Source organism: Zophobas morio, unplaced genomic scaffold (assembly GCF_036711695.1).
Source record: "Zophobas morio isolate AGI-343-1 ecotype UQ-CSIRO unplaced genomic scaffold, CSIRO_AGI_Zmor_V1 ptg000046l, whole genome shotgun sequence".
NCBI classification, from domain to species: Eukaryota; Metazoa; Arthropoda; class Insecta; order Coleoptera; family Tenebrionidae; genus Zophobas; species Zophobas morio.
In genome coordinates this window covers 2,773,859-2,801,092 of record NW_026972151.1, presented here as the reverse complement: position 1 = coordinate 2,801,092, position 27,234 = coordinate 2,773,859, and the positions used below count along the sequence as shown (strand labels likewise).

At 34.4% G+C, this 27,234-nt stretch overlaps 1 protein-coding gene and 1 long non-coding RNA gene across 12 annotated transcripts in view; one reads left to right on the top strand and one right to left on the bottom strand.

The window, feature by feature from the left end:
- LOC135142399 (uncharacterized) overlaps positions 1 to 27,234 on the bottom strand; it is a 283,252-nt gene that overhangs the window by 217,726 nt on the left and 38,292 nt on the right. The gene's annotated exons all lie outside the window — the stretch shown is intronic.
- Cngl (Cyclic nucleotide-gated ion channel-like) overlaps positions 1 to 27,234 on the top strand; it is a 360,771-nt gene that overhangs the window by 297,012 nt on the left and 36,525 nt on the right. For 9 of the 11 annotated variants that reach the window (XM_064074085.1, XM_064074084.1, XM_064074082.1 and 6 more), the window contains 2 exons: positions 10,121 to 10,138; positions 26,145 to 26,211. In XM_064074085.1, coding sequence (XP_063930155.1) covers positions 10,121 to 10,138; positions 26,145 to 26,211 — 85 coding nt within the window. Of the gene's footprint in view, positions 1 to 10,120; positions 10,139 to 25,544; positions 25,646 to 26,144; positions 26,212 to 27,234 lie in introns of those variants that run through there. The other 2 variants (XM_064074093.1, XM_064074083.1) reach the window with 2 other exon arrangements.

Below are 27,234 nucleotides of genomic sequence, written 5' to 3'. Positions count from 1 at the left end.
TTTATAACTTCCACGGTGTCAGTTATATATATATATTGCATGAACACACTTGCATCAGTTGACCGGCTCTGAATTTTTCATAACTCAAAAACACCACAAACACAAAAAAGTGACCAGAAAATATCGATGGAGTTTTTTATTCACAGTTCACATTTATGACTATGATACACTGTTCCAGATCAAAAACTAGAATGTTTCAGAAAAAAATTGTTGTTTCTTTTCTTTATTAATAGAAAAGTATACAGTAGACATAGTGAAATGTCAGTACAGAATACTAAACAAGTACCCACAATACAATTTTTGGAAACACACATTTTAAACTTTATAATTTCCGTAAATTAGTTAAAACACAAAAGATGCGAGATTTTCTATTAATGTAGCCATATCGAAAGTTATATGCACTTTTTTTAACTTCCACAAAAAACTATAATGTTACAAGCAGGGGGCGGACCTATGCGAGTGAATTCTATAAATACCACAGGCGTACTTTAGGTACTTCTTCACTTATTTAGTGATTTGGTGGTTTGTAGGCGACTTTTAGTTTCCCCATATTTTTAAATCTACTACAAAGATGATAATTGATAAACTTTAAGGCAAACTTTCAGAACAATAAATAATCGTCAACGTAAATTCCCGGCCTTGATGTTTGCAGCCCACGCTTATGGATTACTCCACGGTGTCCGCACTTTGATTATAAGCAGAGAGCGACCTGTTGCGGCTAAGGTGACAACCCACGAGTGCTATAATGCACCTACACCTCACGTCGGAGCATTTGACGTTGAGAACTGTACGGTACTACAAAGCGTTACTTTTTCCTTCAGATTCATGCATATTCAACGTCGGTCATACTACACTAAGGCAATTCCGTTTTTCACTGTGAACGTGTTGCATATTTTTTATTTTAAATGTTTAAATTTCTTTAAAACTTGTTGATTTACTAGAAAGTGGGTCAATAATATCATTTTATCTTTGAAAACGTATATTACAGATCTAATGCCAGAATGAGACAGAAATAATTTTTTTTTAATATAATAACAAAGAAATAAAAGCTTCAAGTATGAAGTCGCTGAGAAGGCTACACAAACTCACATTGATATTAACAAGCTAAACTTGATATCCGGCAGGAACCTTTGAAAAATACTTTATCGCTGAAATAGAACTTTGAAACAAATAAATAAATAAAGAGATAAATGATGTGACTTCGCTTTTCATAACGGTAGTTTAATAGTGTTTTCTCAGTTTGAGTTTCTAAAGTTCAAGAAATTTCCAGAAAAGAACAACTAATAATTTTCTTATTCTCTGAAAGAAGAATAAAACAATGACTATATTGTTACGAAGGAAACTCATACGATGCTGCGGTACAATGCCTATGAGTTCTAGTATCTACGGCGGTGATGACTCATCGTCGGTGACGGCAGCCGGGTTGCGTTCGCTAAAGAAAAGCCTGGAAGCGGAAGTCGCGATGAGTACTCTCGACAAACCTCGACCACGGAACTTTTAGAAAAGAAGTTTGGGTTTAAGTAGAGGCCACTTTCGGGAACGAGATTATTTAGTTAGCGAGTCTAGTCCAGTGAACGAATTCAGTCAAGTTGCGCCGCAATTATTTTGTACACAATCGTTGTGTAATTAGTCGTGTAAGTTTGAGCTACTAGGAACCAAATTGTTGAGTTTACCCACATCAATTGTTAATCACCGATCAATCGTAATACTGGTGTCAGGAGTGGGATTCAAGATTAATAATTGACTTTACGGATTATCTACGGGCAGTTTCGGTAATAATTCTGAAGATTGATGCCTGTTGAGACTAGAACTCAAGCTGCGAAAATGGAGGAACAAGTATAGCAGATGATGGCTGTACTCGCACAAATGGGCGCAAGAATGGAGAAAATGGACGCAACAGTACAAGAAATGAACGAAAAAATGGAAATGATGGACGCAAAAATAGACAAGCAGAAAGATAACAATCAGCAGCCTAACCGAAAAATTCCAAAGGGAAGTGGAAGCAGACAAGAATGAAATAGAAGAAATGAAAAAACAAATGAAAGTTATGGAAAATATTGTCGGACGAAACATGGCCTCAGTGGAACATCACACAACATTATCAGGATCCGCCTGGTTCTCCACACTGGACCTCAAAAGCAGCTATTGACAAGTTGGTATTCATCCACAAGATAAGGAAGAGACAGCTTTTTCTGCCGGGAGCGGCTTGTATCAATTTACCGTTATGCCTACTGGAGATGGTATTACGAAGGCTAACATGAAAAACATGTTTAGTTTATTTAGAGGACATGGTGGTAATGGGAAAGACATTTGAGGAGCACTTGACCAACTGGAAGAAATACTTAGTCGAATGAAGGAGGCAAAGTTGAAGCTGAATCCGAAAACATGCCTCCTCTTCCAAAGAGAAGTAGAATTTCTGGGGCATACTGTTTCGGCAAACGGGATCAAGACCACCGGAACGAAAATCAGGGCATTTCGTGATTGGCCAAGACCAAGAGATAAGCACGAAGTCCAGAGTTTCTTGGAATTGTGCACGTACTGCTGAAGATTTGTCAACAGGTTTGCTGATATTGCTGCTCCTCTGCACAAGCTGACCAATTTGAAGTCTCAGTTTAATTGGACTGCTGAATGTGAGGCAGCCTTCAAAAGACTGAAGAATGCGTTATGCTCTAGTCCTATTCTGTCCTATCCGCAACCATCGGGAATGTTCATCTTGGACACGGACGCGAGTAACATCGAAATAGGTGCCGTATTGTCATAGGTGCAGAACAAAGAAGAAAAAGTCATCGAATACTTCAGCAGTGCACTTTCGAAACCTGAGAAGAACTATTATGCTACAAGACAGGAGTTGTTGGCGATCGTCATGGCTGTTGAACATTTCCACAAATATCTGTATGGACGGGAATTCCTGATTAGAATCGATCACGCAGCCCTTACATGATTCTTCATTCAGATGAATAATTCCGAAGGACAAGTGGCTAGATGGCTTGAACGCCTCCAACAGTATCACTTCAAGATCCGACACAGGGCTGGTAAGCTTCACAATAATGCAGACTCTTTGTCAAGAAAACCCTCTAAAAACTGCAAATACTGCGACAAGATTAATCAGCGCGAAGCGTCGTTCAGCTATGGCAGGACAACAGTCGCAGAAGGAGACGTGGATATCGGACCGCTCCTCAAATAGAAACAAGATGGGGTAGAACGGCCAGGTTGAGCGGAAATATCACACGAGTCACCCTCTTTCAACGCGTTATGGGCTCAGTGGGGCTTCCTGCGTGTCGAGAATGGATTGCTTAAGCGAGCTTGGGAAAGTCCGGATGGGAAACAAACCACCATGCAGTTAGTGGTCCCGGCCATCAAAAACAAGAAAATACTTCAAGAAATGCACAACAGGAGCGCTGGTACTCATTTTTGACGCTTAACAGGACGTTTTCTAAAGTTAGGGAGAGATTTTACTTGGTCCGTTGTCGAGAGGACGTCAAGAACTGGTGCAAGAAAAGTACGACCTGTGCGGTGGGCAAAGGACCAAGAATACAACATCGGTTCGCCTTTCCAAAGAATTGCAATGGACATAGCAGGTCCCTTCCCGGTGACTGAGTACATAATTGTCGTCAGCGACTACAGTTTCGGCAGAAAACCTTAGGCAGTATTTTTCTGTCATTTAAAAAAAACACGATGTAGTCTATGCTTTATTGTCATAATGACTGACATTTTTAAATAAATAAATAAATTTTGACATACGTCATATAAATTTTGACATACGTCATCATCCACATTCCAGTCTACGTCAAAATAACATGGTAAATTTGAGGTTATAAGTACGTAAAGCCTGATTTAGAGCTTATGTCACTGGAATGACAAAACTGCCCCAGATGTTGTGACCGAAACTGTACTTCAGCAAATGACCCGAAGCTTATGCCATACTGAACCAAGAAGCCACGACGGTCACAAAAATGAACAATTGAATCAACAGGTTTGGGGTCCCAATGGAAATACATTCGGAGCAAGGCAGAAACTTTGAGTCAAAACTATTCCAAAGGGTTACTGAAGTACTGGGGATACGGAAGATACGGACTACGCCGTTGTACTCCCAGTCGGTTAGAGTTCAATCGTACCACGGAAGAACATCTCTCGAAGGTGGTGGCCGAACATCAGAAAGATTGGGATCAACATCTTCCACTGTTCCTACTGGCTTATCGATCAGCTGTCCATGACAAGACGAGTCAGACGCCGGCGAGCATAGTTTTCCGAAGAGAACTTCGTCTACCTTGTGACATCTTGTTCGGCTTTCCGGGTGAAGAACCAAAGGAGGTCATAGATTACGTCGATGACTTGAAAGAGAAGTTGCTGAGCGTTCACGAAACGGTGCATCACAAGATTCGGGTGGCGACTGGCGAGTGACAGAATGAAAACACGATACGACGTTAAAGGTAACTCAGTAGGATTCCAGGCAGGAGAATTGGTATGGTTTATAATCCCCGAAGAAGAAAAAGTCGTTGCCCGAAGTTGTCACCTAACTGGGAAGGTCCATATAGTGTCGTGACGAGAATCAACGATGTTGTTTACAGAATTCGACGAGGGTCGAAGATGAAAATGAAGATGGTTCATTTAGACCACCTCATGAAGTACAAGAGAGACACCGTTGACGTTTCTGATCGTGACGATCAGAACTAAGGAGGGGGCAGTGTTACGAAAACAACCCATACCACGCCTATGTACGGCGATGATGACTTATCGTCTGTGACGGCGGCCGGCCGGCGTTCGTTAAAGAAAAGCCTGGAAGCAGAAGTCGTGATGGGTATTCTAGAAAAACCTCGACCGCGGAACTTCTAGAAAGGAAGTATGGGTTTAAATAGAGGCCACCTTAGATTATTCAGTCAGCGAGTCGAGTCCAGTGAACGAATTCAGTCAAGTTGCGCCGGAATTATTTTGTACATAATCGCTGTGTAATTAGTCGTGGAAATTTGAGTTACTAAGAAATAAATTATTGAGTTTACCCACGTCGATTTTTAATCACCGATCAATCGTAACAATATTAACAAAACTAAACGAACAAATGTTGGCAAATAATGTCCACATATTGTCACAGAAGATAAGACTAAAACGCAAAAATACAAAAGTAAATGAAAATGACAAAAAATTAAGTAACACTTTTAGAAAAGGATCAATAACAGGGATAGATAAAACTGGAAATGCTCGTAATTGAATTAAGAAAAATCACAGACGTCAGTAACCGCAAGAAAAAAAATATTCGCGAGCTTAATTTTTCAATATAATTATTATCCAAAATTGCAAATGTCACTGTAATAAATAAACTTTCCATAATTTAGCTTTAACAATTCCTTGACTCAAGTGTAATCAGTAAAGCAATGGATATATTATATCTAATTGTTTACATGTAACACGTACTAGAATTAGTTATTTTCCTAACAAGTGTGGGAAGTCAGCGATTCCGAAACGAGTGCTTTTTCGGTACTTGCACGAGTTTCCGAATCACACTTCCCGCGCACATTAGGAACAATGTTTTTCCTAACGGCGTCTTTTAGATCTTTCAGCAATTAAGATTTTCGTCATATTTAGAAATCGCAGCACATTAGAAAATTACATATATCTAATACTACTACTGATAACTCTTCAGAAGTAACATAGAAACGGTGTTCACGGACAAAGAGACACGGAAGATATTGTTTTCTGTCTATAAGAGTACCGAGGGTATGTGCGCATGTACACAAAGCGAAAGTACGAAATGTCAAAAGGCATCCAGTCACGCTATCGACTACAGATCAAGCAAGTACGAGTGTATGCGCAGTACTATTTGGTACCACAAAGAGACAGAGAGGTCCGATTGCTCTGCCGTTGTGTTTTCGGACTCTTTTGAGGCCAGTTAGCAATATGGTTGTATTAGATAAGTATATGGAAAATCATATCGTCGAGTAGTCAAGGTATTACGAATGCAATTGTTTAAACACAAACAAGTTTTTCGCAAAATATTTGTCAATAATACCTAATCGTGTTGTGTTTTGCGTGTTCAATTGAATATGGGAAACAAAGATTCCTCTAGCGATTCTATTCCGTCGGATATAGTTGCTGAAGCAGAGCAAGTAAAGAAAGTTTCAGAAGTAGTTGTATTGGCCCAACAGTTGTACTGTCACCGATAAAAAGAAGCTGAAGTTGGATCTGAACAACCCAGAAGCGAAGGCAGCAAATGTTAGCAGAGTGTTTGAGATGAAAACCACTGAAGACAAAGATCGAAATGAAAGCAATGAGAAAAATAACTATATAAATTGTTCTTTTACATTTAATATAAATAGTTGTAATCATTAATCAATAAATCTTTGACATGTACTTACATTTTATTTCCCGCACTAGTGCGAAAAAGTATCACATCTCGTACGGGTTAGCGTGCGGAAACTAGTCACTTTCCGCACGCCGTTAGGAAAAAGTTATTTTTGCACTCATGACCTTTTTTGATAGCTTTCGCGCATTCACCAGAGTGCGGGAGGTCGAACTTCCCGCACACGTGCATTTAACTTCCCGTTACCATGGTAACCTTAAAATACTCGGGTAGTGTCAACATTGTGACGTGTTGACGGCGCTGTCAATGGCGTTGTTTATAAATAACTCACAGTTAATCTCTTCAGTTTAAAGGTTTATTCGTCGTAAAAAATATTGTACACAACACGTTCGTGAGCCTGCTTCCCGCATTCACGCAAATGCGGCACTCCCTTCGGTCGTGCCTCAAACAAGCGTTCATGCGGGAAGCAGGCTATCCCGAACTAGTTGCGTAAATTACTATTACATTCGCGTGTGGTAACTTACATTTTACAGCGCGAAATAAATTTGAAGCACGACGGCGAAGCCGGAGTGCTTTAATGATTGAGCGCTGTAAAATGGTTAACGCACAAGATTTGTATTAAACTTTTTGGCCGACAATTTTTAAAAATTATTTATATTTTTTATTAAATTTCACATAAACTCAGAAATAAAACAAACATAACTGTCAATGAATATGTCAATTACAGTGATCTGTAACTGGTGCACAAAAATACACAAGATGGCGTACCTCCGTTTGAACTAAAAAATATTCGAAATTATATGATACATTGCTGTTCAACAATAAATAACTTATGTATTTGGCGTTTTAATCATTATATTTTCGTTGTGTAAAGAGATTTTTATTTATAAACGTCTAGGAAGAGCAGACAATTTGGGCAATTTTTACGCACGCCGGGTGGTAAACATCCAGGATGACTGTAAATTTGATGTTTCCGAAGATGTCATTTGAATGTTAATTTGACGTTTACATGTCAGGAGGCCAAAAAAATATTTACACATCCATGGTTACGCATTGAGCAGTAACTAGAGGCGTTTTATTTTTGATCGCACGTTATAATATACCGAGAGAGCAATGAAAAACGATCAAAGACGGCCATGCATTTTCAACTAGAACATTTCCAATTGACAAAACAAAACTTCCATCAAAGACAAATCTTCAATCATCCATGACTAATCATCTAATCAAAAACAGTCGTGTTCTCATTCCTCTCTTGGTATTTTAGTATACATTAAGATTATATAGACATGAATGTTAAAATTAGCATAACTTTCAAAATTAGCAATTAACTAAATTCATTCTAGTTTGTTATTAATTTCAAAAATGAAAATTTTACCTGGTAACAATATCATAAAAAGATCTTTTGTATCTTGTCTTTGATGTGTACTTTGTTTCCTCTTACGGAACTAGTTAACCGTAATTCGCCATTAGTGGCCTTACTTCTTGTCCCATTTTCATTACCCATACATCTTCCGTTTTTCCTCTTACCTAATTTAATTATAATTAATTTATTGCCCTACTTTTCTTACGTCTTTTTCCACCTGACCAAACCGGTTTAAAGCAATACTATGCAATCCAGTAAACACCCAGTCTTTTTTTATAGGGTTGAAAATACAAAACCTGTGTCACCAAAGTTTTATAGCTTTATGCCGAATCGACTGTACGAACAGCAAAAACGAAAGTGTGCTGTTCGGAAATAATATTAAATTTGCAGTCGTAAAGAGCGCAATAGAGCATATAATTTGTCATTAAACTTATTCTCCTCCACTTTCTTGTTTTTATTTTACAAAAGACGAAAACCGTGCAAAACTTTCCAGGACACGCTCAATACAATATATTCCATTACTGAATAATCCCTCACGAAAAGTCCTCCAACAACCCTCTTCTTCAATGTAGCCCCAGAAAACTGCTACATCATTCCGTTATTAACAATTCCAAATTCCACATCACAGCACTAAAACCGAATTTAACCGCAAGGAATTTCGAATCAAGACATTTTTAACACCGCCCATAAAAACGTAGTAAATTATAATCGCACGGCAAGTACCTTTCCGAGTTTCGAAGAGTGCTTAGTCCACATTCTCGGAGATTTTATTGCAGAATCCTGCTCTTTCATCATCTATTATTTACCACCGAGAAGTCCGATATTAGTTTTTCGACTTGAAACCCTGTCGACCCGTTTACGTCGCAGCAGGGAAAACAACCCGGCTTCAAACTTTCGACGGGGTTGATTGATAAAAAACATCGCATTGGGTGACAGTTCGCTGCAACTAATAGTCGTACGTTTGGGGTCAAACGCCACGTAAAAAATCGATTGTGAAAGGGTGGCAGATTTTAATTAAGCGCGGGATAACGTTGTGATTAATAATGCCGGACTTTATGAAAAACGTGTGTTCTGTAAAACAATATTTTCGGTCAATGTTCGATTAGAAAAAAAAATAAAAACACGTTCCTTTTATTTTTTACATATTTGTTTATAAATTTAAATAATAATCAGCGGAAATATTACTTTGGCAAAACGCGAGAATATCACATTTCGATCTATTACAAACATATACACAAAAAAATGAATTTTCTAACAAAAAACTACATAAAAATATCATCCTAACAAACTGAACGACGATTTATGTGTACGATATTTTTCCTATTATTCCCTATTTATCCATTAAACACCACAATTTGTCAGAAAAAATACAACCGCTTGATTTATCATTAAAAAAATTTCGTTGGTTGTGGAACCAATTCCAATAAAAACAGTGTTTTTATTCTTGTTTATCGCTGCCACATATGTACAAGTGTAAAGCTTCAAACTAAACCATTGTTCCACTTCACGCTTACAGTCACAACGGACATTTATTTCGGCGTTTGATATAACTACATAATTTTTTGGTTTAGTGAAAGCACTGCAACTAACCCAGAAGTACATAAAAAGTAACTTTTTTGACAGTTGCACAAAAAAAATGTTTTCTATGCGCTTCTGCCTATTGTGTGCATATGTGCATGTTTTACAACCTTTCCACTGCATATAATCCGAGCCTTGGTGATAAAACTGGATAGATACTGGACAGCGCCATAATTTTATAGGAAATCAATAAAATATTTTACTAATAGAATTCATTTTATGGATTTCCGAGCTGGTGCTATCGGTTTTATGTCACGTTATTTTTAACTTTTCGATAAAACATTCACGACTAGTGTAAAAATAAACACGGACAGTGTCGTTTTTTGATTGAGTTGCTGTATTAGAAGCTTAAAAGTGTTTTCCATTTTAATCCAATCGTTTCAAATGGAAGACAAGGTGATGCCCGAACTTACGAAATATTTGGTTGAAACAACTACGCTTGCAGAACATAGAAATAAATTGCTTAAAATAAATGCGCTATTTCCACCACACTTGTCCCAGATAGTTCTAACAAATGGGGGCTATTCTTTATCGAGATTCCGATTTGTTTACGAATGACCTTAAAATCGACTTCGACAAGTCCGGATGGAAGGGAAAACTTTTTGTCTGGAACTCGACTCATTTAATGTGGAAGGAAATGATAAACATTTCTGAAGCTATAACTCACCATTTAAATATGATTTACATAACTGTATTATGATTATAATATTGTTGCAAACTTTATAATGTGACTGTAGTCTGACTAGATTTTGTACTTTTTTACTGTATGATTCAAAAAGATGAAAGTAAAGGCTTTTTATCGAGTTTCGAGCCTCACACGCCTTTAAACTGAAATTTTTTTAATCATATAGTATAGAAAAGTAAGACCTAAAATACACTTTCAGTTTCAGATATGACACGGGGTAAGGTGACATTCAAAATTTTGTCTTGAGCTGCAAGGGTAAGAAATGTTCTATGCCACACAAATTATTATCACATGGTCTTTCTCTTTATGATAATTATTTTATGCAACTTTTTCTTCATAATTTATATTTACTTTAAACAATATTAAGTTAAGTAGTATGTAGCAGAATCTAGACATAATTAAGGTATAATAATATTTAATTTTTAATATTTCTCTAAGAACAGTATTAAGAATAAAAATTCACAAACACAATATTTTAAAAACAAATCTAAACAATATTATTCATTGCTATCGTATTTCTGTTGTCTTTGTACGTATTACAACAAATGGTCATCTGTCAACCAGGTCAGTAAAAATAAAAAAATGCTGTTTCATTTATTTTGAACTTATACAACAAAAGCGATTCATCACGAACGCAAGTAACGATTTTTATTGTCTTGTTTACATTCCATTAAGTTTTCGAATGTTGTCGCAAAAAAATCTAATGGACTAAAACTTGGCGATGTCTAATAATCCTACGATAAATACGACGAAATGCAGAAGGGTCCTGTTTTAGTGAAAAAGCTTTTAAAATTATTCATAAACAAATGTTGTTGCAGAAATTTCTCACAACGTATTTTAAAATATTAAATTCCAATCAACTTTGAGTCCAATTATATCGCCGAGATTTCCTTGTGTGTATAAAATTAACATGAAAATAACGTTAAAGTGATGGATCTCCAAGAAAATCGCTCGCGTTGTTATGTATTTTTAAGTAACTCTAAGTTTTCAAGATTTAAGGTTCGATTATTCAGATACTGACATCAAAAAGGGTAAATAGTAAAAAATATATGGTAGTTAAAAAAAAAATGAATGTGTTTTCTTGGCGTTTCATAACGCAATGATATAAGTCGATATATAAATGAGTAATAGTCGATTACTCTGAAATAAAAGCTATTTACTTTCTGTCAAACAATCCCCAAGCAAAACTCTAAAAAACAAAATGGAATAAAATTTGGTAGAATGAAGTTTTATAGTATGTGTTAAAGCTTTAAATAACGTTAACACATTAATATTGACTTAATGACTGCAAAACATCGATTAACATTTACTGTTTTAATATAGGTTTGTCATTATATTATATTTAAAATGTACGGGATGTAATTAAGCTATCACTGAATCTTTATTCAAAAATACGCCCTAACATGCACTTGTTACGCTTCAGAGGCGAATGTAATTTTTTAACAGGTTTGCACTCATTTCCGTTGCTGTAAATCCCAATTCAAAAAAATCACCTGTTGATTCAAGTTGATGTAAATAAAAATAGTCTGTGTACGTGAAATGTTTGTAAATAATGCCACAACCACATTTAAAATTAGCAGTGTTTCACTGCAAAATAAAACTTTTTTATTTAAAAACTCCCGCGGAAATTTCATCAAACAACAAGAATCAAAACCATACAAAGTGCATATTTTTCAAGTGAATACAACCAAGAATGGATTCATTCTCGCAAAAATTACACTCCACTGAGTTCAAACCGCCGACCCTGTGAGGATCAAAAAGTGAGTATTGAACATCCTGTAAACAACCGCCTCAAAAATTAATTAAACATAACAAATGTACACACCCGCAGGTAAATTCGCTCGGTTCCCTCAAAATCGAACAAGCGTATGAAAACATCTCGACAATCTGTCTGCCACTCGATCCCACCTCTGATTGTAGCTCTCACCGTTTCCCCTTTGATTGAACTCGATTCCCTTTGATCTCTTTGTTAAAACCAACCCCCGAGTCAATCACTAGCTGACTGAATGCCTCGACAACATAAACAAAACGTTTTCCCTTTTCCCTCTGTCGTACACCTACGCAAGGAGACTTACTCCGACTGCGACTGTTTACCTATGAAGATCACCTGCTGAAATTCGGAACACCTGTAGGGTGCTTTGTAAAAATATCGCAGATCGTTGAATGTAACAAAAAATTTGAAACACTAAATATGTACTTACTATAAAGTTGAACTAAAGTGGTTTAGACAGAACTTACTTCGTCTCTGAAGTGCAACCAATGCATGTTTCAGCACATTTTTGAAAACAACAAAAGTTTAAGACGACGTGATCAATTTAAAAGCGCCAACAGACAGACAGACGGAACGAAAGATCGACACTTTGATATTCTATAAGCTGTGAAACGTCAAGAAGACATGTAAGTGGACATTCGTCAAAATATTACCATTTTCTGAGCGTAGGGTAGAAAATTATTGATTTAAAGATTCTGTATAAATTAAATTAAATAAATAGTTTAAATACATACGTCGAATTAAGCAGGAGCCCTACAAAAACACATTTTTAAGTTATTTTTAACGAATCATCGTAGTTATTAAATAATATGTGGGTGTTCCACATTTCAGTCGTTAATCTTCGTGAAAAAAATTAAAGTAGAGAAATTATTATTTTCCGCTGAGTTTATGAAAATTTCTTTTAGTTAGCAAAAGCTCTAGGTCGTCAAGTTGAGCGATTGCCCTCGTAAATCCTCACGGTAGGTTTCATTTAGAATGTCCCGTAAGGCAAGTATGTGGTAATTTGGTAGGGAAAATCAATAAGTACTGGAAAATATTACCCACCTTCAACGTAATTATCTCGGGAGCGCAGGCCGACCTACAACAGAAGAGATAAATGTCTCTCCCAGGCTGCTATCCCTCTGCTCTAACACTTTTTACCACGTACTGTGTGCGCGATAATTCGGGTTATCTCGCTAGATGAACAGGTAATTTTAGAGAGTTAAGTTGCAAATGGAGACAAAGTTATATCAACTTAATTATGTTTAGTGAAAAAAGTGCTGCCTGGCAAACGATATTGTAAGATATAAATCACGGAATAACGTGGAAGTTTGTGTAGGGAGCATTTTAACGGAATGCAATTAAGTTCGTGCGTTTGGGAGTAATGGCATGCTTTTAGTTTTAAATCTATGCAATCTCTAGTCGTTGATATTAAAAAGGGAATATTTCATTTATGTAACTAGAGCGGACAGTGCTGCCTGTATATTAAATTCTCATATATTAACAATGTACTCGTGTTTAAAAGATATTTCAAAGTCACGTTCTCTTTCAAAGTTCGTCAAACACAAATAAATTAAAATAAAATTGTAGCTGACATCGAAATTTAGGACTATTATTTTTCTTATTTAATAAACAGTTGGTGTGGAAATCTTGTGGCAGATACAGTTATCGCAAGAAACAAAAAATACCAAAATAAATATAAAAAAGAAAGTATTCCAATATAATTATCCTTTCACAGTTTACGTAATACAAAAATGTAGGTTTCCCGTTTCAGTCCGTCTATTCGTAAGTTATTTATTAGATAGTTATCTAAAACTGGTACTAATTACTTCGAAATTTCGTTAAATAAATAGTGCTTTGAATGCAGCATGGCATGTTTTGCTTGTATTTTAATAACTATGCCTAATTTTTAACTTTACTTATACGGATGCTTTACATAGATTAAAAAGAAAAAACCTACATGGAGGATTTCTTTCAAAATTTGGTTGAAAATTCTTGGGTTAAGAACATCATCTCAAAAGACAATTTAACAAATTTTAACGAGGAATTCATTTTTTGGGTATATAATTTCAAAACCAATTTGAAACCAATTCTTTATTAATAACGAAATATTTCAGAAAACCGCTGAAATTTTAGCAAAAATGTTTATTAATCTTGTTCCGTATCTTTTTGTATATTTATTCTAATTTAAAAGAAAAAATAACTGCTTTATCTAAAATATTTAATCTAGTGACTAAATATACAGGTGTTTCATCTTAACTAATTTGTGAAAATGTTTCCAAAGTTAACAATTGGATCCGAAACCCATTCTGAGAAAAAATTTAAGAATTCAAATCTATTGAAAAACATCGGAAGATCCTCAAACTTTATAAAAAAGGAAAACAGTTTTTGTTTTCAAATTTTGTTAGAAAAATTAGTTTTTTTCCATTCACCAACGCACATTTTCCGATTAAATAAAAATAAAGTTCTAATTTTAATCTTGTTTCAGTGGTTAAGATTTCAAGCTTTGTTGAAAATATTTTCAATTCGAATTTGCTTGAGAATTTACTTCAGGTAGCCAATAAGAACGCTTTACGAGGGTAGCGCCAAATATTCCAGGCCTGGCATAGATCCAGGTACAGTAGAAGGACAAAATCTTAGGAATATGTCAGTTCCAGTCTCATTAGGTCTGGAACATACAAAAATGGAGCTTACGCCAAATTGTTTTTTGGTAACACACATTTGTTCATCACGATGGCAGAAGTCACGAAAATTGAGTATAAAATTACTCACTCCAGGGGGTATTTCCTCTCAAAACATTAAAGATCGGTTGGACGAGGTGTATGGCCAAAAATCACCGACTTATTCTGTGATGAAGGAGTGGTCAAAACGGTTTCGAATGGGTCAGAAAACGTTGGAAGATGATCTAGAACAGGAAGGCCCATGGAAGTGTTAACGGACAACAATATTGCCTTTGTTGAGGATCTCGTATTAGGTGATCGACGCTTGAAGGTGAAAGAAATAGCACAAAAGTCGGGACTCTCAGATACAACCTTTCGCCGAATCGTCCATGATCATTTAGGCATGAATAAAATTAGTGCAATGTGAGTTCCTAAATATCTCCCAGCAATTCAGCGCCAGCGTCGTGTTGAATCTGCTCAGTCTTTTTTAGAGCTCTTTGGAGAAAATCCTGTGGACGCGCCGAAGACAAATGTCACAGGGCATGAAGCTATGGTTCTGTACTAAGAGCCTCAGTACAAAACAGAGTCGATGGAATGGAGATGAAAAGGAGAAGCACCACCAAGAAGGTTCAGAGTCTGTCAGTCGACAAAAAAGGTGATGCCTACCATCTTTTGGGATTCTGAAGACATTCTTCTTACAGACTTTAAAGAACGCAACACCACAGTTAATGCGACATATTACGTAGCACTTGTGCGTAAATTACACCAAAATATTCGAAACTCCAGACGTGGAAAACTCACTAGAAAGATGGTGTGCTGCACAACAATGCATCCGTGCACTCTGCTGCAATTAGGCAAGACGCAATTCGTGATTGAACTTTTCAACAAATCGATCACCCTCCTTATAGCCAAGATATGACCTCCACTGACTATTACCTGTTTAAAAAATTGACAAAAAACTTCGAGGATGCCATTTTGGAGACGACGAAGAGGTGAAGCCTGCAGTTTCGGCACATTTTGGGACCAAGCCGAAAGAATATTTTTTTAAATGTATTGAATTGTTGCTGAAGCGATCTAATAAGTGCATTGATGTCAAGGAGGACTACATTGAAAAATAAAATTTAATTGTAAGTCTACGCCGTTTCTTTCAGGCAGGCCGGGAATTTCTGGCGCTACCCTCGTATTATTAAAAATTCAACCAATCAGATTTCGAGGAAACAATTATGTCTATAAATTCTCAAATACCCTGATAGCAATATTCTCAGATAATTTTTCTTGTGAAGAACTCGTGCCTGGTGTTTAATTCCCCTCTGCTGTATTATAACAGCGGACACACGTGCTTCATGAAGAAATTTCCCATAATATTTCCATCCCTAAGGGTATTACTACTGAAAATTTTGTTACTGTATTAACGAAACACTAATGTCTCAATTGGAAAAACAAGGTTGCCTTCATTTCCTACGAAACCGAAAGTGCTACGATCAAACATTAGAATATTTATTTATAAAGATTTTGGATAATAATTTTGAGATATTATTTAAAAATTATTGACGATGAAAAATCCTACATATGCATAGGGCGTTTCACCTAGGACTTACCACCCCTCCCACTTTCAAATTTCGGAACACCTATATATTATTTACAAAGGAATATTATAGGAATTAATGTTGTGTATGTCAGATGCCAAAAATATATTTTTTAAAACCACTTAACTGTAAACAATTTTGGAAACAACTTGTTACTTTAAAAATTAATTTGATATTAAAACGAGATATAGAAAAGGTAGATATAAATACAGGGTTGTTAATAATATTTCTTAAATCGTATAGGTAGCTTAAGTTTAGATCCATCAATTTGCCGTTTCCGATTTTGTTTAAGCCACCTCCGATATCAGAAACATTATAGCAACCCTCTATCTTAAAATTTTTGAAAAACGTTAAAAACCCTGGATGTTTTAATATTTAGACCACATTGAAAGATCTGAAAGAAACTTTGTTATTCAAGTAGTCACAAAATTTAGAGGACTAACTGAATATCATTGGAGGCTCGTGACCTTTTGAAATGGGGGGACACAATTTGATTGATGAGTTAAATATGAAGATATAGAACAGGCTGTTATTATCAATTAATAGACGAAATTGTGTGGAGGAAGTAAATACAAAAATACATTCAAGAAAAGTACAAAAGTACTTGTCCACATACTTTTGATTTTAAATCATTACTGAGGAGACACATAAAACAAAACAATGTATTTTTTTTTCACAACCCCACATCCACAAAAATTTTCCATGCTTGTTTATGTCGATTAAAATATCTATGAAAGTCACTCGTTTTATCATGATTATTAATAAACCGGGGGTGGCTCTCCCTAAATTTTTCACTAAAATTTTACGATCGTAAGACAGAGGACGATCATTATTTTTATTTAAAATCAAACAATTTCACTAGCACACAATGAAAATGTAATCCCCCAACTGAGTTACTCGTAGTCGTCACTCGGGCAGGATCCCATTTTAGCTTAATACAGCGACTAGACGCACGGTTTCCTGGCAACGGTATAAACAAAATGTCTAAATGAGGCATGATTTGGTCTCCGCTTTTATCACCACTTCAGCAACGTATTTTATATCCAAGTTTTAAGACACAACATCTTTAGATAAAGATTTGATACATTTTATACAAATGGCACTCCATTTGATGATGAAAATTACTTTTGATAACTATGACACAAATTTTCGGATAATTTTTTAAATATTGAAAATTACTATTTTGCTGTGTCCAGTGTGTTTGTAAACGTTGTAATTTTTGTGCCCCCAGGCACCAGCCGCTCCTGCTGAATATATTTAAGACTCCTATTCAATTAAAATAAAATTTCTACCTGAGTTTGATACAAAAACTTAGACCTAAACTGTTGAGGGCTTGATTTTGTTCATCTAGCAACTTTTGTTAGGTTTTCAAACATTTTACAATCTATTCTTTTGGGCAATTTAGATCATTTTCACTGCGTTATTCTCCAAATAATCCAAATTTAAGAATTCTATAATCTGTAAAGTTGTCAGTTTGATTCCTAGGAATGTAAACGTTGATTTGACTGCTTTTTAGTTTTTTTTAAACTCCAAATGGTTAAAGTTTCTATTTTTTCATGCAGTATTTAAAAAAAGCTATGATAATTTAATTTAGTTTAAAAATGGTTATAAAAGATGGTAATAATTTTTTTTGACATCGATGTATTTAATAATACCTTAATTTTTTTGTACATATGTATATAGTTGTCCCAAATTTCAGTAACTTATCTTCACAGAAATAAAACTCAGAAAAAGGGGGTAAAGTCTAGCGAAAACACCTTGTACATTATTTTCGCAAAAGTAATTTTACAATAAAACTGTCTTTATTGCACTTTAATTAAAATACATCGTGATTAACAAGTACTGTTTCAGTTGGTATCAATGAATTTTAGTGCTTGTTGATCACATTGTATAAAAGAATAGTATTTGCATGTTTGCTACTTTTTTAATTTAGGTTTAATAATTGCATGATATTACTTAACTAGTAGCAATTTACAACACTAATTAGGTTTAGAAATTTTTTTATGGAAACTTTAAGCGATTTTTTACCTTATCAAGTTAACTTTGTATAGAAGAAGCTTTTAGTAGATTAATTTATTCTACTATTGTGAACTACTCGTAGTAGACCACAAAGACCCGATTTGAATTAAAATTTAATATTCATGATTAAAATTTTTTGTATCAAATTATAATTTGTGAAATTAACGCCGTAGGTTAAAAGTACAATGTAGTGGTAAGTATATTATTAGCTCGCTCTGTTAGATATTAACAAACGTGACAAAAAAACATCTGCCGTTGTGGTAGTGTTAAAGACACGTCGTGCAACGATTGCCTATTGTGTCGTTTTCCCGAACAAGGCTTATTTTACATTTTCACCGTATGTTACTAACAATACAGCTGAAATGGACCGTCAGCACTCAATAATTTTTTAAATTTTCAATTACAATACGGTTGAGTGCATTTCGAAAATGGAATCATCGCCTATTAATTTTCCACAGAGTTATCATGCAACGGAAACAACATAAATCAATACGTCAATTGTTTAAGTGATACACAGTTACCCTCTAAATCACCAGTTAATTTAGTCAAGCAGTTTACTAAACTCATACCAAATTCACAAATAGCATTATAAATCATCGAGATTGCACACATATTTCTCTGTCCAAGCAATGCGAGTTGTTTTAAAGTCGAGATGATCGATGGACTATTAATGACAAGCATCTGCTATATTAAACAACAAATGACAAAAAAGTTACAAAATCTTTTGTAATTAACAAAATAGATAAATAACAATTAATATTTTCAAATATACTGTTTATTATTATGACTACGACACTTCAACAATTATGCTTCTCGGACTCTAATAATATTTAGTTTAGCAGAAAAAGTTTGCCCAACATGATTCAAAAGCACTATTTGTCCCCAAAACTTCCTCCTCTAACTGGAAATAACGAACAAGGTACAAGCAGTTCTATTTTTTCTTAATATTCTCCATCTGTATAATCGTTTCACTCACTTCTCTTCTCCTTTAGGAAACATTGGAATAAAGTCACTCAATATGGCTTCAAATTTAAAAAGTTCGAGATGTTGCGTACAGATTGTGTGATTAACTGATTATTATATATGATAAAGTTCTGCACAAAAATCCATTAATTGACGTTTTCCTGAAAACTCCTCGTACAGGTCGATTTTATTTTTTAAAATTACACTTATTGACGAAAAAATTAATTTTTTGTGATTTTTTGATAGCAACCCCACTTTTTCTTTCGGATACTAAACGGAAGTGGACAGAATTGAAGTAATGTTCAAACGCATAGATCAAAATATGGCCCAAATAAGAAACAGTTACCACCGAAATGAATCAGTTAAGGAAGGAAAATATGAAATTGAAAGAACAGGGAGTAAAAGCAAAATAGAAAAGCTGGAAAGATAAATAAGGAAAAAGAATATTGCAGTGAAGGCAATCAACGACGAAAGAAGTGAGAATTATTTTGAAACAAAAGAAAACATAATAAGTAAAGCAATGAAATCAATGAAGGTTGATTTCAACAAAGGAACTGAAATAAATGAAGTGAAAAGAATAGGAAAATACAATGAAGGAAGAAATAAACCCATTTTTGTGAAACAAATGAAGGAAAGTTTAAGACCAAAGATTTTTTTTAACAGTACAAAAAATTTAAAGGGCTTGGAGATACGGATAGATGAAGATAACCCGAAGAACATACAAGAAGAAAAGATACAATTAATAAATAAATAATTGTTGTCCTCGTTTCGTCTCATGATTGAAAAAAAAGAAGAAATATAATTGACAATATATTATCTTCACTTCCAATACAAATAAAACACCTGAAAGAAGTACGAGCGAAGGGCATTCAGCTTACTTACGATACAATAAATTGAAAATAAATGATGCAGCGTACGAAATAGAAGAAACAGGGTAAGTCAAAGAACAAATGATAAATAGGAACATATCGAACCCAACCTAAAAACAACGGTACTCGATAGATTACCGAAAACAGATAGCCTGCAAAATCAAATAAAGAAAATAATTAAAATTTGGAAACAAGTAGGAAAGGATAAGGGCAGAGACAAGAGATGAGGAAACAGGCGACGAAAATCAACACGAGTAAGGAGAACGAAAGGGTAATAAAACTGGAATAAGTGGAGTAAACGGAAAAGAAATGCTAATATAGTGCTTACGGAAACCTCAAACAGAATATGAACTCATGTGAAATGAGAGTCTTGAGAAATATAGAGGGGGTGACCAAAATGGACAAAATCAGGAATGAAAATATTAGAAGCAGACTGAAAGTTGAGTGAGGAAACGACAGCGAAAGTCATTTGGAAAATCAAAAAGATCGTAGAATAACAAAATTACCAACATTTTAAGAAATAGAAGACTCAACTGGACGGCGAAAGAAAGAAAAAGTCTCGGTAGAAAAGATTGCGAATAAGTAAAGTTGAAGGGATGGTAATTTTCTAGTTTAAACAATTTGCTATCAACTATGCAGTCCATATGTGAGTTTAATCCGTTGTCTGTCATGCAAATCACGCGATTGGAGATCTATCAGCATGTTGTTGATTAAATAAAGCACATGCTTCCTCATGAATTCTTATTTTGGCACCGTAATAAGTGATGAGAGCTCTTTTGGACAATGTGTCACCTTTTGTCAAATTTAATACGTTTAATAGCAATTCGGTCTCGAATTCTAAGAATTTTTTTCTTATGTTGTTGCAAGGTAGATACTTTGCTTGTTCGACAAGCAAAAACAATATTTTAGAGCATCCCTCATCTGTTTCCAATAAAAATCGAAAATTTGTGTTTTCAACTGTAACAGGATTTTTCCCAAAAAAATGGTATCGGTGACACTGATTACAAAAAATATATTTTTATGTCAAAAAAACTTATTTTAAAAAATAAAACTAACCAGTCTGAGGATTTTTCAAGAAAACACCAACCAACGGAATCATGCATTTTGTGGAGAACTTATCACCACTCTCTCTATGCGATTAACTTATAGTCGTTTTAATGTCTTGCAAGCAAAGAACGTTGCATTATTTGGAAGTGAATCTGCAAGAACCTCCAGACATAGACTTCTCAAAATATCGTACTGACTACATGACATGCAAAAATGATATACAAAATAGTATAATAAAATCTAGCGGAACCGCAGCCGTCCTAGCATTTCTCCTCATATTTATTCCCGGAAAATTTACTTGTGAGCAACGACGCAAACTATCTCATCAGTCATCAGATAAGAAAAAGAAAAGCGATACAACACAATATTAATGTAAACTAAGGTCGTAGTGTATAAAACTCAATTCGCTAAGTGAAACAATGTTGTGTTCGACTGTTGAATAAGGACACACAATGTTAAAAATTGTTTGGACAGCAAATTTTAATACGAAGAAGTTTCTAATTACTTCAGTAAAACCATAAACAAAAGCTCTTCTAAATTATAGTACAGCAAACTAACTTTGACCCTTCTTGACATCAACTAATATACCTACTTATTCAAAAGATCCGCTAGCTTAGAACGAAAGTGGAATTTCAGCGTTTAGACACCGATCATTCCAGTTCTATAGTATTGAGTGCCGCTTTGTCGATCGAACTAGAAAGTAAAACGAGTAGTGAACCCCTTCTACTTAAAGCTTTCTAACAAAATTAGCTCTCATGCTAAACTGATACCTGTGTCGAATACAATATTTTCAAGGAAAGCCAACCTCCTCAATTTTTAACATTATCAAGCTGCCGATAAGTTTGGAAAACTGTTTTATATTTATAAATGTGTGTATTGAATTTATTGTTATAAGATCAGTTAATAAAACAACAGAAAATTGGTCTAAAGAGTACTTCCCTCACTGTTGGAAACTTGACGACTGCATGCCTATTGTGTTTTTTTTCTCATTACATTTTTGTAGTGGGAATTTAAAAAAAAATTGCGATGACTTCATCAACATTTTTGCAAGGACACGTATATCAGTTGGGATAGATGTAGTGTAATACTAAGAATAAAATTATTGTATTTCCAAATTTTCGGGAAAATGAATTGGGTCGTTTTGAATATTGATTTGTAATAATCAATAAAATAACGAAACAATTTACTCACGTATACGGCGCCGGCGTGTACTAGGAGAGACAACTGAAAATCGTTAATGTATAAGCATTCTTAATTTAAGACGACAAGCGTAACATAGCATACGTGAGAGTCAAACAAAGAAACTGTAAACAAAACCGATGGTCGTCTAGAGATTTTTATTGCTTCGACTTCCGCTTATTATATAAAACATTGGGTTTTATTTTAATTTTTGACTGTGGAATTCACAATTGGTTGATTATAAACATGTCCATACCACATTCGCGGAACCTAGTCAGCGCACAAAACAAATGCACGTCTGTAATGTTAAAGTAAATGTAAATACGAGTAAGCGTGCTATGCTTATGTTTCAAACGAGTTTTTACTTTACAAAATTTTGTGTCTACCAAATTGGATTGGTCCAATGTAATTCTAATAATAAGTGTTGCCTTTAATTTAATCAATAAAATAAATTGACTTCATTAAGCAAATTTAAAAAATATGAATGGAATGATGAATCACAAGTACAAACTCATCATATTTTTCACATTTTAGATGGGGATGAACAAATACATTTTGAACAAAAGTTTACCATGCTTATGATAACTTTAAAATATCTCCAAGATTTCAAAGCATTCGGTTTTGTAATTCCTGATTAAATCGATAAAATAAATTCACGCATTCATTAATTTTTTTGAGTCACTCTGTATATACAAATCCAAAAATATGAATGGAATGATAAATCACAAGTACAGACTGATCATATCTTGTACATTTTAGGTAGGATCTATTCAGCAAAATTTTGTGGTGACGTCATAAATTTTTTAGGGGGGACGACCAAATATATTTTGATCAAAAATTTACCATGCTTATGATAATTTTAAAACATCTTCAAGATTTCAAAGCATTCGGTTTTGTAGTTCCTGAGTAAATCAGTAAAATTAATTTTGCGCGTTCATTAATCTTTTTGAGTCACCCTCTATATGCAAATACAAAAAATATGAATGGAGTGATATATCACAAGTACAGACGCATCATATTTTGTACATTTTAGATAGGAAAATGTTGTTTTATAATTTTGGTTTTTTTTTCCAAAAATCTGGACGTTTCGAGTAAAAACTCAATTCGTAAACTACATGTGTAGGACTATGTTATTTTATACAATTTAAGACCCATTTATTATGTACAATTTTGAAGTGACGTCATCGCATTAGTGGTAGGGATGATTAGTCAAATTTTGGTTAGCGTTTTACCATCTACATGATATTCCTAATACAAGTACAAAATTTTACAACAATCGGTCCAGTACTTTCGGATATTATCTGTCTAATAAAAATCGGGGACGGCCGACAGACGGACAGACGGACAGACGGACAGACAGACGGACAGACAGACGGAAATGGGAGACCTATTTCCTCGTCTTCTAGGGGTCATGAAAGATCGAGAAAACGTAAAAGTAGAGAGACTGCCGACGGACTCGATTACAATGCTTCCTTTGCTTACGCTCGGGAAGTAAAAATTGAGTCAAACATTAACTCCAGGCATTAAACACAAGGTACGCTATATAAAAAATGAGACCGTTTTGAAACAGAACCAAATTTTAAATGTAGTGAAGAATTTGGATTTTGAGTATAGGCAAACCAATAACAGAAAATCACCACGTAAAATGTCCGTACTGTATCGAAAAGACAAACTTTGAGAAATTTATTTTGCGACCTCAACAAGCAATTTTTTTTAGACGAAACGTGGATTTTTAGCAAAGGGGATGAAGGAGGCTTTCGTTAGAAAGGTTTAAACAGTAGATGTTCGTTACTCTTTTTACTTTCTAGTCCAGTTAATACATTTAAGAAAACGGTACTTATAGAACTTTGCTAATGATTGATGTGTGGAAGCTAAAATTAAGCCTCCCTACATTTCTTGGGCAAAATGTAGTTACAACTGCGATCTACGTGTAGTTAAAAAATGTACTACTTTTTCAACCAATAGTTAATAATTGAATTTTTTCCAACTACTAACTACTATTTGGAACAAAAATAGTTGGTAAGTGTGTGATCAGTGATCACTAGCAACTCCTTTTTTTGTCTTCATCCGCAAGCCACAAAAATGGTCCTACGGACCTGAAAATTGGACGATCCTATAAAAAAATATACTTAGAGGATATTTTTCCCAAAATTCGTCTTTTTATAACCACAGTTAATTTTTAAAATTTCCCATTTGATGTTGCCAGTTATTCCAATTTTCTTGAATTTTTTTAGGAGTGGACGTATTTTCTATATTTCAAGTTGATAGTTACTGCCATTGTTTACTTTTTTAGAGAGACACCGACATATTGAGAGAAAGAAAATAAAAAATAGAGTAAGATGCAGTAATAAAGCACATGTGTTCCATTTGAAAAATCCGAAATGTTGATATTTGACAATCGGAACCAACATTTTTTTATAAACAAATATCTTAAAAATAACATTATTGCGATTTTTTTGTGAACTCCTGCATTGGTAAAAAATTCAAGAAAATTGAAAAAACGTGGCAACGTCGCATAGGAATTGCAAAAATAAATTATGGTTATAAAGCCTAGAAAGCAGCTAAGGATAAAATTTAAAAATATATAGGGAGTTCTATTTCAAAAACTAATTCGTTTGCTATGCCTCAAAAACAAAACATTCTGTACAGTTGAAACTAATAATTTTAATGTATGCTACTCTATAACTTAAATCCGTGACATTTTTTCTATCTCTAACAACTTTTGTAATTAATTACCAATTCCTGGTTCGTAGTTGCGGTTGAGAAACTACTTTTTCCAAGTTGTAGTTAGTAGTAAAATTCAATACAAAGTAAGCAACTACTAATATTTTACAGACGTCAGTTTTATATTCTAAATTAATAAAAATGCAATTGACGTAGCGCTAAAATTTAAAGTATTCAACCTTAAAATTAACACAACCCTTAATCACGTACAAGATAAAATTTGCAAGTTTTTGTTTAAATATAAACGTTTGTTTCCACATTTTATATTATCTCGATCGACATTTATTTCGCAACAAAAAAGTGTTCGTGAATTACAAATATTTAATATTTTCAGCGAACAGTTTTACTGAAACGATAAATCAAAATTATTGAAAATATTCAACATATTTACATTCAATCAAATTCCATATGTAATTTTTAAAATGCACGTGCACAGCATGTATTGGTTTCCGGTATTTATATTAAATTATTGATAAGATTACTAGAAAAACTGCAGTGTAATCAATATGCGGCCAGGAGTCACCAGTTTACACCATAATCAAAGGACCCATAATATCCAATTTATTTTTGACAAATGCGCAGTGCGGTAAGTAGTGTTAAACTAGACAACCGGTCGTGGTACAAAGTATGACTTTTATTAATAAGACGAGGTTTTTTGGCGTACCACTTACGAATTAAATAAATAAATTTATAATTGGAGTTTGTACACTCTTGCATCGGAAATGCTTATGTTTCCTTGCACCCTATCGAGCTCTTTTCGCACCATGAATGTAACCACTAGAAATCTAGAGTAGACGATGATGTTTGCAGAAGCAAGAAGGACAAAGACGACCATCACCATCATGAGGGCGGAAAAGCGGCATCCCAGAGCTGGAAGAACCTCAAAGCCGTTATGGCGTACTACCACTCCCTACGCAAAATCAAGAGGTTCATTCCTAACACTGTGCAATTTTGTAATTCTTTCCTACAGTTGATTCTATTCGATGTTTGGTGGTCTCATCTCCCTTGCAGACTCTGTAGGAGCTGTAATTCTCTAGACTGTCTCTTTATTATTATAATCGGTGTTCGGTGGGCCAGGGGCTCACACCCCCCCACCGACTTTCTAGTAGAAGTTTTAGAGTTGTATTTTGCATGTTTTGTTAGTGAATCGTCGTCGTCACACACGGGTGATTTCAAGGAGGGCTAGGTCCACCCTTGAAGCCGCTCCTCATTATGCCTGTTGTTTTTTGAGCATTCTTTAGGTTGCAAAATACAACTTGTACGATAGAGAGATAGTTATTCACTTCATTTCTGTTCTGAGTAAATCGGTGTCTTATTTATCAGTAAAAGTAAGTCTATTCTGAATGTTTTCAATCCGATTTTCTGCATTGTGTTTACACCATGTTTATGTCGCATCAATCGCTGATCCTTTTTCGCTCCCTTCCAGGACGAAATCCAACCAACGATGGATGAAATTGAGGACGACGGTGCAAATTTCGTCTGCAATGCAGAAGGTAATTGAACGGAAAACTTAATCTTACACCGAAATTTCTCATCGGATTTTTATCTTCTTTATTTTTATAACGTTTAGGAAAATTTATTTTGGTTGGAAAACATCAAAGATAAACAGATGGAAATTTTATTGGCATAAATTTCTTTTAATTTCGTTTTGATTTTCCGTTTGGAGTTTTTTTAGTTCTAGTAAATGGACCTAACTACCTTAACTTTTTCCTAAGCAGAAACATAAAGAAATATTCAATAAAATTTTGAAAAAAAACTTTTGTTGAAAAAAAATATTGTTCCTTATTCCAAATGTTTGCATACACGATTTGTTCATGAGTAAACTATAAATTATAATGATTTTTTTTTGAAAAATGGTCAATTTATAAAATATAATACTTCAGAATTTGTAACAAAAAATATTAAACGTTATGTCATAGGTCCATTTAACGAATTATGATAAACATTATGCAGGTTTTGAAATAAAATACATACCATCAAAAAAGTATTTCGACAAACTTTGAATTGTGTTTATTGATTTTGCTGGATGACAGATTTGCAGGAAATTGTTCCAACATTTTTTTTGAGATTCAAAATTTTATTCATTATTTTACTTGTATCATTTTTTCTCGGTCGGTCCACATTTACAGATTTTTCCAACCAAATGAAAGGGGACTAATGGAAACAATTTTTTAGTTCATCAAATACGTTCCATTATAGCAAGTTAATAAAAAATTCCAAACATATTTTGCATTAATTAGTTCATTCAAGTACAAAACAATAGCCGGGATCAAATTACCATCATGATTTTTTTGTTTTACTTTACTTTTGTGTAACCTACTGTTTACTAAAAAATTATGCCTGCTTAGAACCTCTAGACAGGGTGCTCAAAAATTGCGCACTAACTTTATGACACATTATTCTGGATCAGGACTATTTATGGGGTAGGGAAAAAATAATTTAAACAATCCTTGGACCCAAATGTAGAAGATACAGCTTTTCGAAGTTTTTTTTTTTCGTTACTTCATATTTTAATT